The 19,035-nt window shown below is 38.6% G+C and overlaps 1 protein-coding gene across 1 annotated transcript in view; it reads left to right on the plus strand.

The window, feature by feature from the left end:
- Window positions 1-17,515, plus strand: part of LOC101541669 (complement C5-like) — a 54,060-nt gene extending 36,545 nt beyond the window's left edge. Inside the window, exons 18-21 of the mRNA XM_055132253.1 lie at window positions 8,790-8,856; window positions 12,306-12,379; window positions 15,350-15,440; window positions 17,368-17,515. Of these exons, the coding sequence (XP_054988228.1) occupies window positions 8,790-8,856; window positions 12,306-12,379; window positions 15,350-15,399 (191 nt within the window). The 3' untranslated portion in view covers window positions 15,400-15,440; window positions 17,368-17,515. The remainder of the gene's footprint in view (window positions 1-8,789; window positions 8,857-12,305; window positions 12,380-15,349; window positions 15,441-17,367) is intronic.
- Window positions 17,516-19,035: the final 1,520 nt, after the last annotated feature.

The raw sequence follows: 19,035 nt of genomic DNA on the forward strand, positions 1-19,035 counted from the left end.
CCAGTGATATCTTTAGCAGGAGTTTTACTATTTAAGGAAGGCACAGTAAAGGCAAATTTTTCTCTATCCTCCTTTCTCAAAGGGATGGGATAGAAACAATCCTTTAGATCAATTATAATAATACTCCATTGTTTTAGAATAATGGCTAAATTAGGTAGACCCATTTGCAAAGGGCCCATTGGTTCCATGCAGTCATTAACTTTTCTTAGATCACTTAACATTTGCCATTTACCAGTCTTTTTCTTGATAACAAATACTGGTGAATTCCAGGGACTAGAGCTTAAAACAATATGTCACAATTCAAACTGTTCTGTAACTTTAAATGAAGCCTTAAGTTTTTCTTTGATTAAGGGCCATTGCTCAACCCAAACAGGCTGAACCTCTTTCCAGACTATTGGGAGAGCTGTTCTTTGAGCAGCAGCCCAAATTAAAAAGGCGATTGCTGAGACACCTCTTTTTCTTTAATATATTTCACACCAAGTTTTTGCAACAAATCTCGTCCCCATAGGGTGATAGCTATTGGAGCAATATATGGCTGGATGACTGCCATGTCTCCATCAGGATCACTACAACGAAGAGGTTGCACACTCTGTTGAACATCAGTGACCACGCCCATACCAGAAAAAGTAACGTCCACACAACGCTTTTGCCAAACTTTAGGCCAATGATGGGAGGCGACAACAGTAACATCAGCACCTGAATTTAACATACCCTCCAGTTTTGTTCCATCCTCAAAGGTCATAACCAAAGTAGGCTTATCATCAGTAATCTTTTTTGCCCCAAATATTTCTGCATTAGTGCTTCCAAAATCACCCTTTCTTTTCATGCCTGTATTTTTTCCTAGTATACAAGGAAGCAAAAGAAGTTGAGCAATATGTTCCCCTTTTAATATTCTAATATCTGCTTGGACAGTGACTATAATTGAGATTTCATTCACAAAATCACTGTCAATGAGTCCCACTTTTACATTAACACCTCGCAGAGTCATACTACTTCTCCCTAAGATCAATCCTGCTGTTCCTTTTGGAAGGGGGCCATAAAAATTAGTTGAAATTTTATAAATTTTATGAGGAGTCAGAAACAAATCCTGTAAAACTGAAATATCAGCTGCTATTTGCGCCTGATGGGTTGGTGTTCCCACTTCCCTACGTACTTTAATAAAATCATCCAGAGAGATTTTTCCCATTACCTTAGCAGTTTGAATTGCCTTTTTGCAATCTGCTGTAGCATTTTCCACTGCTAAAGTTAGCATAAGCGTTTCATGAAGGCCTTCATCAGGTACAACCTTTTCAAGAGAGTCTGGAGTCTGGCAATAAAATCTGTGTAAAGTTTATTTATTTCCTGAAAGATTTTTGTGAATGACATAGTACATTTTGCAGAGTTCTCAAGAAAATGCCACACCTTTAGACAGGTCTTATTGACAGCTTCTAAAATGTTTGCCTCTAAACGGACATGTTCTTCCACTAAAGCCCACTTGCCAGTGCCTAAAATCCGGTTCACAGTGTTATCAACTTGTTTTAGTGTTTTAATTCTAGCAAATTTCTCAGCCTCTTTTAAATCCCGGTCTCAGGATTTAAATTGTGCATATTAAGAATTTATATGTACATATTAAATTGTACATATTAAGAATTTTCTAATTTCTAACACTGCCTTTGCAAGAATTTGCCAATCAAACGAAATTACAGTATTAGCTTCTGCAAAATTTTCTAGAAGAGCTAGCACATAGTTAGAAGGAACACCATAGGTGGTCACAGCTTGCTTAAGCAAGGAAAGAAACTTAAAAGGAACAGGCTCATATTGCCCTGCCTGTCTTTTTCTTTGTATATCAGGATTACAAACAACTGGAAAAGTCATAAACTGAACAGGCTGTTGACTCAACTTTGCTTTATATAAAGGAGCTTCATATTTTTGCATCAGAGAATGTAACTCAGGAGTAAGCTTAAAATGGCAACACAGAGATTCCTCTTCCTTATTCTTATATAATTGAGGGGAAGGAACTGCCAAAGGGTCAGGATCAGTGACACCCTGTACAGCAGGCATTATCCTTCTTTCAGAAGGGTGGTGCATCTCAAGGTACTTCATTTGTCTAATTAATTCATCTAATTTTTCATTAACTATTCTCAACTCATGGGAGTTTACAACCTCTTTTAAAACTGAATTTTCTGTGTCTGACTTGACGCTGTCAGACTCAGACTGGGCAGGTGAATCATCAATTTGATATGATTCACCAGACTAGACAGATGCTCTTAGCTTAGCACAAAATTTTGGCAATATCAAAGATTCTTCTCCACTTTTCTCCTCTAACACAGGAGTTTCCCTGTAAATTGACTTAGAATTTGATGAATTAGTGGAGAGAGCCATATGAGAAGATGAGAGAGAAGGCTCCTCATACTCAAAGTCTAACTGAAAAATTCAGGGCAGCAGCAATACAATTGTACACCCTCCATTTCTTTGCTGGGATCTAATCTCCATTTTTCTGTGCATAACACAGTTCTCTCCCTATTTTTATCCATAAATCTAGATAGAATTGTTCTATATTTTTTGGCTTAAACCAATGACAGTACTTTTGTATCCTCTCAAGGAGGCATCTTATTATCTGTTCCTTTATTTTATTATTATTATTATTATTTTGCTTTTTGGATCACACCCGGCAATGCACAGGGGTTACTCCTGGCTCTGCACTCCTGGCTCTGCACTCAGGAATTACCCCTGGTGGTGCTCAAGGGACCATATGGGATGCTGGGAATCGAACCCAGGTCAGCCACATGCAAGGCAAACGCCCTACCCCGCCCTACCGCTGTGCTATTGCTCCAGCCCCTATCTGTTCCTTTAAAGGCAGACCAGCTGCTTTTGTTAGAGAGTTCAAAATGTCAACATAGGCATCCTGCTGAGAAGTTACAGAATTGCCCATTGCCCCTTTTTCTTTTTCTTCCTTTATTTATTCTTTATTTCTTTTCTCCCTTTCTTTCTTCTTTTCTCTTTCTTTCTTTCTTCCTGCCTATCTTTCTTTCTCCCTTTCTTCCTCTTTTTTCTTCTTCCTTCCTTATCTATATTTCTTCTTTCTCCCTTTCTTCTTCCTTCCTTATTTATATTTCTTTTCTGTCCCTTTCTCTTTTTCTTCTCCCTTCCTATTTCTTTTCTTTCTTTCTTTTCTTTCTTTCTTTCTTTCTTTCTTTCTTTCTTTCTTTCTTTCTTTCTTTCTTTCTTTCTTTCTTTCTTTCTTTCTTTCTATATTTCTTCTTTCTCCCTTTCTTTCTTTTTCTTCTTCCTTCCTATTTTTACTTCCTTCCTTTCTATCTATATTTCTTCTTTCTCCCTTTCTTTCTCTTTTTCTTCTTCCTTCCTTATCTTTATTTATTTCTCACTTTCTTTCTTTTTCTTCTTCCTTCCTATTTTTTTACTTCCTTTCTTCCTTTCTATCTATATTTCTTCTCTCTCCCTTTCTTTCTCTTTTTCTTCTTCCTTTCTATTTCTTTACCTCCTTCCTTCCTTCCTTCCTTCCTTCCTTCCTTCCTTCCTTCCTTCCTTTCTTTCTATCTATATTTCTTCTTTCTCCCTTTCTTTCTTTTTTCTTCTTCTCTTCTTATCTATATTTCTTCTTTCTTTCTCTCTACTTATATTTCTTTATTCCCTTTCTCTTTTTCTTCTTTCCTTCATTTCTATCTCTATTTCTTTATTCCCTTTCTTTTTCTTCTTTCCTTCCTTTCTTTCTCTCTACATATTTCTTCTTTGTCCCTTTCTTTCTCCTTTACTTCTTCTTCCCTCTTTTTCTTCTTTCTATCTACATTTCTCTATTCCCTTTCTCTTTTCCTTCTTCCTCCTTTCTATCTATATTTCTTTATTCCCTTTCTTTTTCTTCTTCCTCCTTTCTTTCTATCATATTTCTTTATTCGCTTTCTTTTTCTTCTTTTTTCCTTTCTTTCTTTCTGTCTTTCTTAATTCCCTTTCTTTATCTCTCCCCTTTCTCTACTTCTTCCTTACCGCCCGCACTGGGCGCCATATGTTGAAACAATGTTGCAGTTTTACTTGACAGTCGAGGCATTTCACTCGCTGAAGAAATATACATTTTGGGGGAGGATCACATGACTGTCTCCGAGGTTCTTTGTTATGGCCTGCTGGAGAGCAGCCTGTTCAACCCCCTTTTATTTACTAGGTTGATGTACTAACCAATGATATTCAGTCACATAGGCAGAATATGCAAATTAACTTAGCCAACAGAAACAGTATCAAAGTCAGTTAAAGTAACAGTAACAATAATAGAAAATGACGTTTACATTCAGGCCTAGCTAGGCCTGAAATTATGGGATGTTGTATACCAACAATAATATATATGGTTTTTATTTTTACTTTTGTTGATATGATGGATTATGTTGATTGATTTCCGACTGTTAAAAAAATCCTTGCATCCCCAGGATAAATCCTACTTGGTCGTGATGTATGATCTTTTTCATGAGTTGTTGGATTCTATTTGATAAAATTTGGTTGAGTATCTTTGCATTCCTGTTCATCAGGGATATTGGCTTGTAGTTTTCTTTGTTAGTGGTATCTTTGTTTGCTTTTGGTATTAGGGAGATATGAGCCTCATAAAAACTGGTAGAGTCCCTGTTCCTTCAATTTCCTTAAAAAGCTTGAAGAGAACTGGCAACAGGTCCTCTTTAAATATTTGGAAGAATTCGCTAGTGAATCCATCCGGGCCTGGGCTCTTGTTTTTGGGAAGACATTTGATAAGTTTCAATTTCCTTGATATTAATGGGTCTATTCAGGTATTCCAACTCTTCTTGAATCAGTCTTGGGAGATTGTAGGAATCAAGGAATTTGTCCATTTCTTTTAGGTTCTCTTGTTTAGTGGCATAGAGATTTTCAAAGTAGTCTCTGATGATCTTTTGAATTTCATCGGTTTCTGTTGTGATATCCCCTTTTCATTTCTGCTTTGGTTTATTAGGGTTCTCTCTCTTTCTTTGTGAGTCTTGCTAGTGTTTATCAATCTTGCTTATTTTCTCAAAGAACCAGCACTTTGTTTCATTGATCTTTCAGATTGTTTTATGGGTTTCCATATCGTTGATTTCTGCTCTAAGTTTTATTATTTCTTTCCTTTGGTCTGGCTTGGGTTCCTTTTGGTGGTCCTTTTCTAAGATCTTGAGCTGTGAAGTCAAGCTCTCTATGCAGGCCCTTTCTTCCTTCCTGAGATATGCTCGCAGAGATATAAATTTTCCCCTTAACACAGCTTTAGCCGCGTCCCATAGGTTCTGGTAGGTTGTGTCTTCATTCTCATTTGTTTCAAGGTATCTTTTGCTCTCTTCCTTGATTTCCTTCTTGACCCACTCGTTGTTCAACAGGGAGTTGTTTAATTTCCAGGTGTTCGATTTGGTGCTCCATGTCTGTGTGTGCTTAGCTTCTATTTTCAGTGCATCATGGTGTGAAAAGATCGTTGACACAATTTCTATCTTGCTGATTCTGTTGAGGTATGTTTTTGTAATGAAACATTTGTTTTGATTTGTTACTTCTAATAATTTTTATTTTTATTTATTTATTTATTTTGCTTTTTGGGAGTCACACCGGCATTGCATAGCGATTACTACGGGCTCTGCACTCAGGAATTACTCCTGGTGGTGCTCAGGGGACCATATGAGATGCTGGGAATTGAACCCAGGTTGGTCGCATGCAAGGCAAACACCCTACCCCCTGTGCTATCATTACACCCTCATCTATGGTAACCCTTGCCACTTTAATTCATATTTGTTATGGGTTTTACTCTCTTTTTTATATATGTTCAGCAAAGGATATACTAACATATTAATTATTTTAGGAAACAAATCATATTTCATTGGTATGTTATCTTCTGTACATACTTTGGAATCAACTATTACAACTTATGATAATACAACTATTCTATCACCTATATTGTACAGTTGAACTGTTTTCACATTTAAAGCACACTCTCTTATGTTTGGCATATCCTTCCTTGCCTGTTTTTTTTTTGCCAATTTAAGTATGTTTTAATAAATAAATCTAATTATATTTTACCTGTTATCACATTATACATAACATAGACAATTGAGATTGTAAAATAAGTTACTCATAAAAGCAACACTTTAGATATGACATTAGTAGTTCAACATTTTTTATTCTAATTTTTTAAATTAATTTATTTTTTAATTAGTGAGTCACCATGAGGGTACAGTTACATATTTATACATTTTCATGCTCATGTTTCCCTCATACAAAGTTCGAGAACCCATCCCTTCACCAGTGCCCATTCTCCACCACAAATAAACCCAACATCCCTCCCACCCACCCAATCCCATCTCCCCCCACCCCACCCTGCCACTGTGGCAGGGTATTCCCTTTTGTTCTCTCTCTCTAATTAGGTGTTATGGTTTGCAATAAAGGTGTTGAGTGGCCATTGTGTTCAGTCTTTAGTCTACATTCAGCACTCATCACCCCTCCCCCTCGTGGCCTCCAACCACATTTTACTTGTACATCCTTGATACCAACTCATTATAAGATGAGTATTGGGTGAATATCCTTTCCTATTCTATAGACTGTCTTTGAATTCTGTTCACTGTTTCTTTTGAGGTACAGAAGCTTCTTAGTTTAAGATAGTCCCATTTGTTTATCTCTGTCTCTACTTGGTTGGTCAGTGGCTTGTCATTTTTTGAAGATACCCTTAATTTCAATATCGTGGAGGGTTTTGCCGGCCCTGTCTTTAACGTAACTTATGGATTCTGGTCTGATGATGAGGTCTTTAATCCATTTTGATCTGACTTTTGTGCATAGTGTTAGGTAGAGGTCTGAGCCCATTTGTTTGCGTGTAGCTGTCCAGTTTTGCCAGCACCATTTGTTAAAGAGGCTTTCCTTGCTCCATTTCACATTTCTTGCTCCCTTATCAAAGATTAGATAATCATATATTTGAGGTTGTGTGTCAGGCTATTAAGCCCTGTTTCATTGGACTGCGCCTCTGCTTTTGTTTCAATACCATGCTGTTTTAATTATTACCTCTTTGTAGTAGAGATTGAGGTTGGGGAAGGTGATGCCTCCCATCTTCTTTTTCCCAAGAATTGCTTTAGCTTACTTGTGGGGACTTATTGTTCCATATGAATTTCAGAAGTGTTTGATCTATTTCTTTGAGGAATGTCATGGGGTATCCGTATAGGGATTGCATTGAATTTGTACAATGCTTTCGGGAGTATTGCCATTTTGACAATGTTAATTCTCCTAATCCATGAGCAAGGGGATATGTTTCCATTTGCTTGTGTCCCCTTTTATCTTGTGAAATAGCAGTTTGTAGTTTTCTTTGGATAGGTTCTTTGCCTCCTTAGTTAAGCTGATTCCGAGGTACTTGTATTTCTGAGGCATGATTGTTAACGGATTGCTATTTTCATGTCAATTTCTTCTTTCTCATTACTTGCATATAGGAAATCCATGAACTATTGGGTATTGATTTTACAGCCTGCGACTTTACCAAACGAGTTTATTGTTTCTAGGAGCTTCTTGTAGAGGCTTTAGCATCAAAATATTTTAGGGCCTTAATACAGTATCATATCATCTGTGAATACTGAGAATTCAAATTCTTCCTTTCCTACCTGGATGCCCTTAATATCTTTTTCTTGCCTAACCACTATTGCAAGTACTTCCAGTACTATATTGAATAGAAGTGGTGACAGTAGGCATCCTCGTCTCGTCCCTGATCTTAGAAAGAAGTCTTTTAGTTTTTCCCCATTGAGGATAACGCTTGCCATAGGCTTGTGGTAGATGACTTTGACTATATTGATGAAAGTTCCTTCAATACCCATTTTGGTGAGAGTTTTCATCATAAATGAGTGCTGGATCTTGTCAAATGCTTTCTCTGCATCTACTGATATGATCATATCGTTTTTAACTTTTATTTTGTTGATATGATGTTTATGTTGATTGATTTCTGAATGTTAAACCATCCTTGCATCCCAAGATGAATCCCACTTGGTCATGGTGTATAATCTTTTTGATGAGTTTTTGCATTCTGTTCCCAAATATTTTGTTGAGGATCTTCACATCCATGTTCATCAGGGATATCGGCCTGTAATTGTCTCTTTTTGTGTGTCTTTGAGGCAAAGACATGTATGTCATAGAAAATGTTTAGAAGAGTTTCTGTTTCTTCAATTTCCTGGAAAACCTTGAGAATAACTGGCAATAGGTCCTCTTTAAATGTTTGGTAAAATTATCAAAAAAAAAGAAGAAAAGAAAAGAAAACTCTGCGCCTGATCTTTTTGGGGGGGAAGAGTTTTGATTACCGTTTCAATTTCCTTGATAGTAAGAGGTCTATTCAGGCATTCCAGATCTTCTTGGTTCAGCTTTAGGAGATTATAGGAATCCAAGAATCTATCCATTTCTTCTAGGTTTTGTTGTTTCATGGCATATAGACTTTTAAAGTAGTCTCTGATGATCTTTTGAATTTCTTTAATTTCTGTTGTGATGTCCCCCTTTTCATTTCTGATTCGGGGGCTGGGTCGGGTGTGTGTGTGTGTGTGTGTAGGGTGGAATCTGGTTCTGAGGGCAGGGAATGGTGGGCCAGGCTCTGTGTATAATTATTGTATTGTACGTATGGGGTATCTCATCTTCACCTTGCTTTGTGCCACGATGATATTTTAGATATTGAAATCAATATTTTTCTTTTCAGTTTTGATATCACAGACATTAAATGCATGACCAAATGTCTTAAAGTACTTCAATAAAAGTTAGCCAAAATGCTTTTATATATTAACCTATCTTCTGTTATGATGATAATTACTGTTATGTTTCTAATTTACTAGGTTCTGGCCTTATTACATTGAAGCTTCCTGACAAGCGCTTATGGAATGTTTATCATGTTCTTAAAAGGTAATCTGAAACTTCATTTTTCTTTTTCTTAGAAAACCTGAAAAATATTAAAATGATAAATGGTTCATTATTCTGCTAAAAGCTTCCTTGGTAACTAAGGATGGTGCTAAAATTGATGAAGGTTAATTTGGTTTGTTGGTAGGTTTGGTTTGTTCGGTTTTTCTGTCAGTACCAGGACTAAGTGAAAATGTGATCATCTTTGCAGATTTCATTATCTTTGTAGAATGCCCCTTTGTTCGTTTAAATTTTATTTTAAAATATTCAACTAGTAAAGAAATTATCTAGGATCTGGGGGACGTGGCTCACAAACAAGTCTTGTTTTGTAGGCCTGAGACCCTAAATTTATCTCCTGCCACCGCCCACATCCCTGAGTGTGACCCCCCCTGCACAGTCTCTGGTGTACCACAACCAAGAGTGTAACCGTCCTGGACATGACAGTGACAGCAGCGATACAGGGAAGGGAAGAGGGGGAAAGATTTTAAGATTAGGGCCATAGGGATAGCTCAATGAAGCACGTGCTTTGCATGCAGAGATCTGGTACTGCCTGTTCCCTGAGCAACACTGGGAGTAATCCCTGAAGGCAAAGCCAGGGATAGTCCCTGAGTACCACAGGTATGCAACAACATTTTTAATTTTTATTTATTATTTTTATAATGTAGGAGCATTCCCATTTATTTAGCCATTGATTAAGCTGATTGAATTGGGCGTGAACTCCACATTCCCTTTTTTTAAATTTTATAAGTTAGTTCACAATCTTTGATTGCATTCAATATTCAAACACCCATCCCAGCACTATTACACCTTCCCACCACCAAATTTGGGATGTTTCCATACCAAACCCCAATCTCAAACTGAAATAGTATATTTCATATTGTCTGTTATGAAGAACTGCTGAACATACTTACAAAAAAGTGTTCATATAGAAAACAGTGTGAAGATTGTTCTATTTTGGCAGGAGCCATTAAGACATCCTGTAGTATATCACTAACATGTTGTTAAAGTTTGGATGATATGAGCTTTAGTATATATATATATATCTGAAAATATGTATATATCATATTATATATATTTGCTTCTATGATTTGTTGCCTACTATCTGAACCCCATCAAATGTGGTGTGGTAATTATGGGGAATGGGTAAGGGAGTATTTTATGATGTGTCTTTCGCAGCCACATGGTCCAGGAGCATGTTTACTCATATGTGAGGCTCAGTCAGAGCACGTGGGGAGTGGTCTTGAGCATGGCAGTGGTTGGGTTGTGGAGGCTTATGGCTGCCAGAGCTGGGTCCCTTGGGGTGGGGAGGACTCTCCCCTGCCCCCCTCCGGGGCACCTTGGTGAAGACAGCCTGGCACGGGGTCAGGACATTCTGCGACTCTCTCTTTTAGGAGTTGGTTTATAGTCCCTGGGTCTTGGCCACTGATGAGATTACATAGTACCTGGGGTAGTCTGTGGGTGTGACTGCCAAGCTACTGGAAAACTGGTTACCTGACAGGTGGAGGACCAGTCCCGATCCAAGTGGGCCTGGAGCTCTGAGTCACAGGTTCCCGCCTACCTCTGTGCTACAGGCCCTAACTGCATCTTTTGATCTCTTTTGAGATTTATGGGTCTCTGAAATAAGGCCAATAAATGAGCTTTTAGAGCTAAGCCGGAGGTGGTTTCTGGGTGTATCTCCCACATATCTACCTTTGGGCCGTTTAATTTCTTGGTAAACATAGCCCCAATTTCTTGGGGTCTGGCCAAAGGCACAGTAGCAATTTTGGGCTATCTGGAAGTCTGAAGGCACCATCAGGCTGCTGATGCACTTGCCCTACAGGTATAGGTTGACCTGCTGGTGGCACCATATGCCCTCATCTTTTATTTAAATTTTTTTCCTATTACATTTAGGCATTTATTTTTTGTTTTTTTAAATTTTTATTATTTTATTGAATTTCCCTGAAAAAAGTTACAAAGCTTTCAGTTTAAGTCTCCGTCGCATAATGATCAAACCCCCATACCTTCACCATGCAGACTTTCCATGACCAAGCACCCCAGTATACCCCCCCTTCCACACCCACCCCTCCACCTGCATGGCTAATGATCTCCACTTTATTCTCTCTATACCTTGAAGACAGTCAATATTTCAACAGAAAATTCACTATTACTTTTTGGAATTTTGCCCCAACAATCAAACCTGCTGAAAAGGCATCATTTGATAATTTGTTTTCCATTGCTGAGAATGAAAAAATTATGGACTTGTGCAGCCACTGTCACGGCCGCGTGGTTTTGGATTTCTGATATTTTAGTGATTAAGTCCAGAGAGATTTCTGCTAGAAGTTGCCGAAAAAAAAGAAAAAAAAAAGGCCAAGAGAAAAAGACATTTCCCCTCCTGGGGTGGCATGGGGTTGTAGCTCAGCTCACAGTCTAGCTACATTTCTGTAAGAAGCCGCTGGGTTTAGGCATTTATTTTTTCTTTTTTATTTTCTTTTTTATTGAATCACCGTGAGATACAGTTGCAAAGCATTGATGTTTGAGTTTCGGTCAAACAGTGATAAAATACCCATCCCTTCACCAGTGCACGTTTTCCACCACCAAAATCCCCAGTATTCGCCCCCCCATCCCAACCCTTTCCCTGCCTATGTGGCAGACAATTTCCACAATACTCTCTCTCTACTTTGTTTTTGTTCCTAATTTATTTTTTATTGAATCACCATGTGGAAAATTACAAAGCTTTCAGGCTTAAGTCTCAGTTGCATAAAGCTCGAACACCTATCCCTTCACCAGTGCATATATTCCACCACCAAGAACCATGGTGAACCTCCTCCCCACCCCACCCCCTGCCTCCCAGCCCCCCATCTCGCCTGTGTAGCTGATTAATTTCACTTTACTTTCTCTTTACTTTGATTACATACAAACAAAAGAAACCACTATTATTGTTTGGAGTTCCCCCCTCCCCCAGAGTCTGACCTGCTGGAAAGCAACCATTTGACATTTCGTTTTCCATTGCTGAGAATGAAGAGATATGAGATTGCATGGCAACAGTAGCGGCCGCGAAGTTATAGATTTCTGTATTTTAGTATTATAATGCTTAAGTCTAGAGGGCTTTCTGCCAGAGGTTGCATCATTGCTAGCTCATACCTCTCTGCTACTTTATATTCCATATATGAGTGCAATCTTTCTGTGTCTGTCTCTTTCTTTCTGACTCATTTCACTCTCTCTCTACTTTGATTACATTCAATATTTTGACACCAGTTCCACCATTATTATGTGGAATTTTGCCACCACCACTCAAACCTGCCGAAAAGGCAGTGCTAAACAATCTGTTGTTTGTCTTTCTCTGGATCATGGCCATTTAGGAGCTTAATAAGTAGCTGGGGGCAGTTCTTGGGCATCATCTCAGAGTCCCATGGGGGAGGGGAAGGAGAGGGACAGGTTCCAAAAATTTGACAGCCATAAACTATTTTATGTTCTAGGTATAAGCTGGATTTGACATTACCTATGTCTCTAACTTCCTGGGAAATTCATGGTGTTGGTGTTTCAAATAATGGTAAGTTATATATTTAGGAGCAGATTTTATATGTACCATTTAATTGTCAGCAGTGTATATTTTAAACTACTCTAATTAGGGTAAATATGTCACTGAAATATTTTGTTTACTCAAGGTAACCTGTGCATATTCAATATGCCCAAAAGAGTAACAACAAATCTCACAATGGAGGTGTTAACTGGTGCCTGCTCGAGCAAATAGATGAGCAATGAGATGACAGTGATACACAATGCAGTGTTTTATTTATTGTTTGGGGGCCACACTTGACTGTGCTCAGGTATTATTGCTGGCTCAGTTCTCAGGAATCACTCCTAGTGAATCTCAGGGGACCAGCACCTGGTACCATATATGGTACCAAGGATTGAACCCCGGTGAGTTACATGCAAGACAAGTGCCTCAGCTGCTGTATTATCTGTCCTGCCCGATTAAGGTTTCTACAGCACATAGTGAGGCATGCCTTCATGTTCCTATTTCCATAAAAACTTTCTGATTTTCTAGGTGATTGATGTGGAAGCTAAAAGTAGGACTCAATGTATTTTCTCCCAATTAATATAGGTAACTGTGCAACACAGTACTATCTACAAACTGTGTTTAATCTTAAAAATTTGTTTTTTTAACAATGCTGCAATTTTTATTGGTCTGAGTTCCATAATAATCAAAAAGTTTTTGTTCCACTGAAGTAAAGAATTGGAAGACATAGCTAACAAATCTATGCACCTTTGCAGTTAGAAATTCACAACAAAACCAAAAGAACAACAATACCAATAATGTTAAAAAGGTCTTAAAGTTGTTTCACTCTCTGGGACCATATAAATAAATAAAAAGATTACTCTCTGACCAAAAATATAGCTGTTTACTTGAAAAAGAAAACGAATGTGGGTTATCAAAGGTGAAGTGAGAGACTAGAAAAATAGCATAGCAGGTAGAGCATTTGCACATGACTGACCCAAGTTTGATTCCCAGCATCTCATACAGTACCCCCGAGCTGCCAGGAATGATCCCTGAGCACAGAGCAGGAGTGAGCCCTGAGCACTATAAGGAATGGCCAAAATTGAACCAAGGGAGGAAAAATAAAGAAAGAAAAAGGTGGTGTGAAAAAAGATAAAAGAGGGTGGGTTAAGTAGACATAAAGCTCATAGCCACCTGGAGAAACCATTGGCCAATTAGAGCCAAGGAAACAACTAGCATGGATGGATAAACCTGTCACTGTCCTCAGTTTCTCATTTATTGGTTGCATTGGTTGCATCCAGCTGATACTCCTTGGTGGGAAAAGCCAAGCAACCCCATGTGAACCAGTGACATACCTTATTATACATTTACTTGTCAGTTATGTTGAACAAATTAGCTTCCTGACTTGTACCAGTTTCAGAATAAACTGTACCTTTAATTAAAGTTATGAATATATAATTAATGTTATTAGCATAATGACATCAAGAAAACAACCACTAGTAGAAGTAAATAACTCCGTGTCCATCCTGTGTAACATTCATGAAAAAAATGGGAATTTCACAATATTAAGAAATTCTTCTTTGAGGATAAAACATTTTTCCCCAAAAGGGAACCTTTTTCTTTTTGTATTATGGGTCATACCCGGTGATGCTCTGGGGTTATTCCTGGCTCTGCCCTCCAGAATTACTAATTACTACTGATGATGCTCATGGGACCGTAGGGAATGCTGAGATCCAATCCTGGTCAATTGTGTGCAAAGCAAATTACCTACCCACTGTACAATCACTTTAGCCCTGGATCATTTTCTTTGAGAGATGTTCATGGGACAATTAGCAGATTAAATTACATGATGCTAAGATTATTTTTCCCAAAATAATCTGGGGATTGTAGGGAAAAATGAATATATGGAAACAGAAGAGGTCATGAGCTGATAACTGAAGTTTTGTCATTGGTACATGGGAGCTCATTATGACATTCTCACTACTTTTTATATAGGTGCGAATTCTCCAATGGAATTCTTCCCAATGGAAAAATTAAGTTTAAGTCATAACAATGAGATACTCTTTATTGATGGTATTTCTCTGTGTGTACAAGATCAAGACAGATTCTGCAAATACCACTGTGGTTCACTCTCACAACTTTCAAACCTATTCTGGCCAGCCTGTCTAAACAGAAATCAAGCTCCATCATGCTTTCTCCTAATTTCCCTATTAATTCTTTTTATGGAGCTAACATTCTTATACATATGTTAATTTATGTTATGTAAAGCGATGTTTCTATACGTTTTAAGTCGCAAAATGGTCACCTCGCTGAGTCTAGTTAACGTGTATGCTAGACACAAGTACAAATGCAAATGGTTTGTGTAAGAATTTCTAAGATAAACTATCTTGGGGTGGAGCGATAATACAGCAGGTAAGGTGCTTTTCTTGTATGTGGCCAATCCAAATTCAATCCCCGATACCCTTATATGGTCCCCTGAGGCCATCAGGAGTGATCCTTGAGCACAGAGCCAGGAGTTAGCCCTAGGCAAAGCCAGACTAAACAAAAGGGAAAAAAAAAAAACGAACAGGGGAAAGATCTGCTATCTTATAAATATGGAATCTTTACTACTGTGCTGTAAGTTCGGTCTACTCCTATGACCACACTATCTCAGTTTTTATCTTATAACTGGAATTTGTACTTTTTGACCATATTTGCTATTTTCCTCTGCCCTTACATTTTCTATAGTATTTATATTGCATGCTTACATTTTATAACGTATTTCTTTATGCCACCTTTATGAGTAAGTCGATTTTTTTTGTTTCATAGTGAATAGAGGCTGTGCACACAATCTTTCAAAGTATTAATTGATTTTGAGGCAGGATTACTAAACAGAATTTTCCAGAAGGTAGAAAAAGAGGAGAAGAGAAAATAAAACCTTTATATTAGAGCATTTTTTTCCTTAAACCAAATCAAGCCATTTAGAGGTGTTTTAGCAACCTGGGAGCCCTGAAATATCTTGTGTACTGTTGCCTCTGCTAGGTCTGTGTGTTGCTGATGTGCTGCAGGGACGAGTGAGTCTGGAACAATAATGTCACAGAGCCACCTGAGAGGGACTCCAGAACTTAAGTAGGTAAGTGGATTGCACCATGGCACCTAAACCAGTCAATGTGTGGCACTAGATTCAGTAGCTGTGAAATAAGAAATAAACACTATTCCGTCCTGAGTGATCAGAGCATCTGAGTAAACTCGGCATCTACTGGAGAGGGAGGTAGTAATGACTGTCAAAATGCACATACCTGTCATCTTGTATCAACAGGGAGTTCATTGAAATTTTAGTCAAAGACAAACCTTACATTTTCTGGGTAATTATGAGAAGGGAGAGAAATAGTTCTCAAGTAATCCCCTAAGAATACAAAGCAGGCTAGTGGTGTCCATAGGTAGAGGTTGACAGAACGGGAATAATTGCTTAATGTGTAAGAGGCTATTTTTTAAAAGTATTTAGGAATGAGATGAGATAGCACTTTGTAGAACATGACAACACTGTCCGTGGACTCAGTACCACTCAATTGCTCACTGTGAGGAAAATTTGGAAATGTATTTGGATGCTTACTTTTGTTATGAGAATGACTGGTGTGAAAATAGTCGATAAGAATTCATCTCTAAATTTTAGGGCTGGAGCAATAGCACAGCGGGTAGGGCATTTTTTAGATTCCCAGCAACACATATGGTCCCCTGAGCACTGCCAGGAGAAATTCCTGAATGCAGAACCAGGAGTAGCCCCTGTGCATTTCCAGGTGTGACCCAAAAAAGCAAATGAAATAAATTCAGAGCTACTCTCAAGGCCATTTTCTTGGGGGACATGTAGTGATCTCAAAACCAAGCTACTATTGCTTCTCGTCCTTTTGGCTAAGATCAAGTGTAGTATCAAAACCCAACTTATGACAGAACAGCTATTCACCCTGAAATTACTTTTCATGAAGAGAAACATGGCAATGGGGCAGACCCTGGGTGTTGGGTGACTGAGTGGTTTTTGTGACTGAAGAGAAAGAACACTGGATATTTAATTAAAAAAAAAACCTTCTGTTTCTTAAGACATCTAGTGTTCCAAGACATCCTTTATTAAAGTCTATTACCAGAATATTTATGTAATTATTGTCTGCCTCTCCACTAATCATATCTGTTACAAAGGACTTACTTAACATCAGAATTTATCCCTGACACTGAGCTTTTTACAAGAATGTATTGATCTAATTGTCACGACAATCCTGTGAAGTCTCTGTCACTGTCACTGTCATCCCATTGCTCATAGATTGGCTCAAGCGGGCACCAGTAACATGTCTACTGTGAGACTTGCTGTTACTGTTTTTGGCATATAGAATATGCCACGGGTAGCTTTCCAGGCTCTGCCAGGTGGGGGAGATACTCTTGGTAGCTTGCCAGGCTGTCCGAGAGGGGCGGAGGAATCGAACAGGGTTGGCTGCATGAAAGGCAAACGCCCTACCCCTAGCTATGGCTCCAGCCCAATCCTGTGCAGTACATGTTTTATTTATTTCACCTAACAAAGGGGAATTCGACTCACAAAACTAGTTCTCCCAGGCTGAATCAGCTTGAGGCAGAAACAAGACCCAAGCCTACCAGTCTGGTTCCTGAGCCCACCCACAGGAGCTCCCAAGAGCAGCTGTGTCTCCCTGTTTGCTCCTCAGCACTAGCACACAGCCCAGTGGAAGAGGACCCACACTAGTTATCCATCCAAGCAGTGCTCATCCTGGATTCCAACTCAGGAATCACTCATGTTTGGCTGAGCAGCTCTTAGAAAGTCATTGAACCTTTCTGTATCCAACACTTACTCAACTACGTGTAGAAATCAACTACCTCATAGAAATCAAATAGGATCATAGATCTGAAAAGTGTGAAGAAAAATTAATTTTTAAACAAGTACAAGTGTAGAGGGTAATACAACAAATATGCTTCCTAATTCATATTCCTCTAAATAGCTTGTCTGAGAGAAGGATAAAGATAGTTGATTCACAGAAAGTGATCCCCCTTTTTTTTTCTAGCTTTTGCAGCCCTTACCTTAGAGAGAATGGCGAAAGCTCCAGCAACCATTTTGACCATGACATAATTCTGAAGATGGAACATTGATCCAGCATGGAAGAATCAAAAGATAATAGCCCCTTCTAATCCCTGACCCTGATGACATTTGAGGCTGACACACCGGTCTTCAAAAATTCTTTCCATGTGAGAAATGAATAAAGATTTGTCTCATTTAACCAACGGTTGTTTTGTTGTCTGTTGTATAGACAGTAGGACCTAATTCTAAGCATAAATTCATTTTCTTCCTTGGCCTGCCTAGTTTCCTTTCATAATATTCATCACAACGTGGTCTATTTTCAGCCCTAGACCCCAAACTCCTTGAGCATTCTCTCTGATGTCAAGCCCCACCCCCCAGCTTTGTGTCTAACCTTTGAGATATCTAATGAATATTTGTTACATAAACATCCAGGAGCATCGAAACCGTATTTCCCCTCCACGCTTTAGCCTTCTCTCCTGTACATATTATACCATATGCCAAACTTCTTCATATGATTAAACTATTTTTCATCTCTCTCTCTCCATTATTATTGCTTTTTGTTTTGGAATACACTCATAGCTCACTCGGGGCATTATGCGGGATTGATGCCTGGTAGTACTCAAGGAACCATATGGTGTGTCTGAGTATAAACCCAAGTCAACTGCATACACAATGAGCATCTTATTCACTATACTGTTTCTCTGGCCTCTCTCTCTCTTTCTCCATCTTTAATGACAACTCAGTCATCTAACTCATCCCAGTACCTCACCCTCATCACCATAAAGATATCTGGCATGTACTTCATCAATTCTTCAGAAGTGTCAGGATCTAGAATAAGATGCAAGCCTGTCTTCTTTCTCAGAAAACTCAAAACTAAATCCCACATGAAACCCAAGAATGAGGTTCTTTTTATTTAATTGTTTTAATTTTATTTTATTTTATTAGTGAATCACCATGAGACAAAGTTACAGACTTACAAGTTTTCATGCTTACGTTTCAGTCATACAATGACTGAGTGCCCATCCCTCTACAAGTGCCCCTTTTCCACCACCAATGGTCCCAGCATCCCTCCCACCACTCCCACCCCCACCCTGTCCCCTTCATCCCACCCTGCCTCTGGCAGGGCATTCCCATTTGCTCACGCTCTCTTTTTTGGGTGTTTTGGTTTTCTATAGAGGTATTCAGTAGGCATCATGTTCAGTCTATAGTCTATTTACAGCCTATATCTCCCATCCCTAGTGGGCCCGCCCAGCATCCTTTGCTTGGTGATCCCTTCTCTATCAGAGCTGCTTTTTCACCTAGCATGTAAGGTCAGCTTCCAAGCTTGGAGTACTCCTCTTGGTACTTTTCTCTACTATTCCAGGGTGTTAGTCTCCCATTCTGTTACTTTATATTCCACAGATGAGTGCAATCTTTCTATGTTTGTCCCTCTCTTTCTGACTCATTTCACTTAACATGATACTTTCCATGTTGATCCACCTATATGAAAGTTTCATGACTTCATCTTTTCTAACAGCTGCATAGTATTCCACTTTGTAGATGTACCAAAGTTTCTTTAGCCAGTCATCTGTTCTCGGGCACTTTGGTTTTTTCCAGATTTTGGCTATCAAGAACAGTGCTGCAATGAACATATAGGTGTAGATATCACTTTTAC

Source organism: Sorex araneus, chromosome 1 (assembly GCF_027595985.1).
Source record: "Sorex araneus isolate mSorAra2 chromosome 1, mSorAra2.pri, whole genome shotgun sequence".
Classification (NCBI taxonomy): domain Eukaryota; kingdom Metazoa; phylum Chordata; class Mammalia; order Eulipotyphla; family Soricidae; genus Sorex; species Sorex araneus.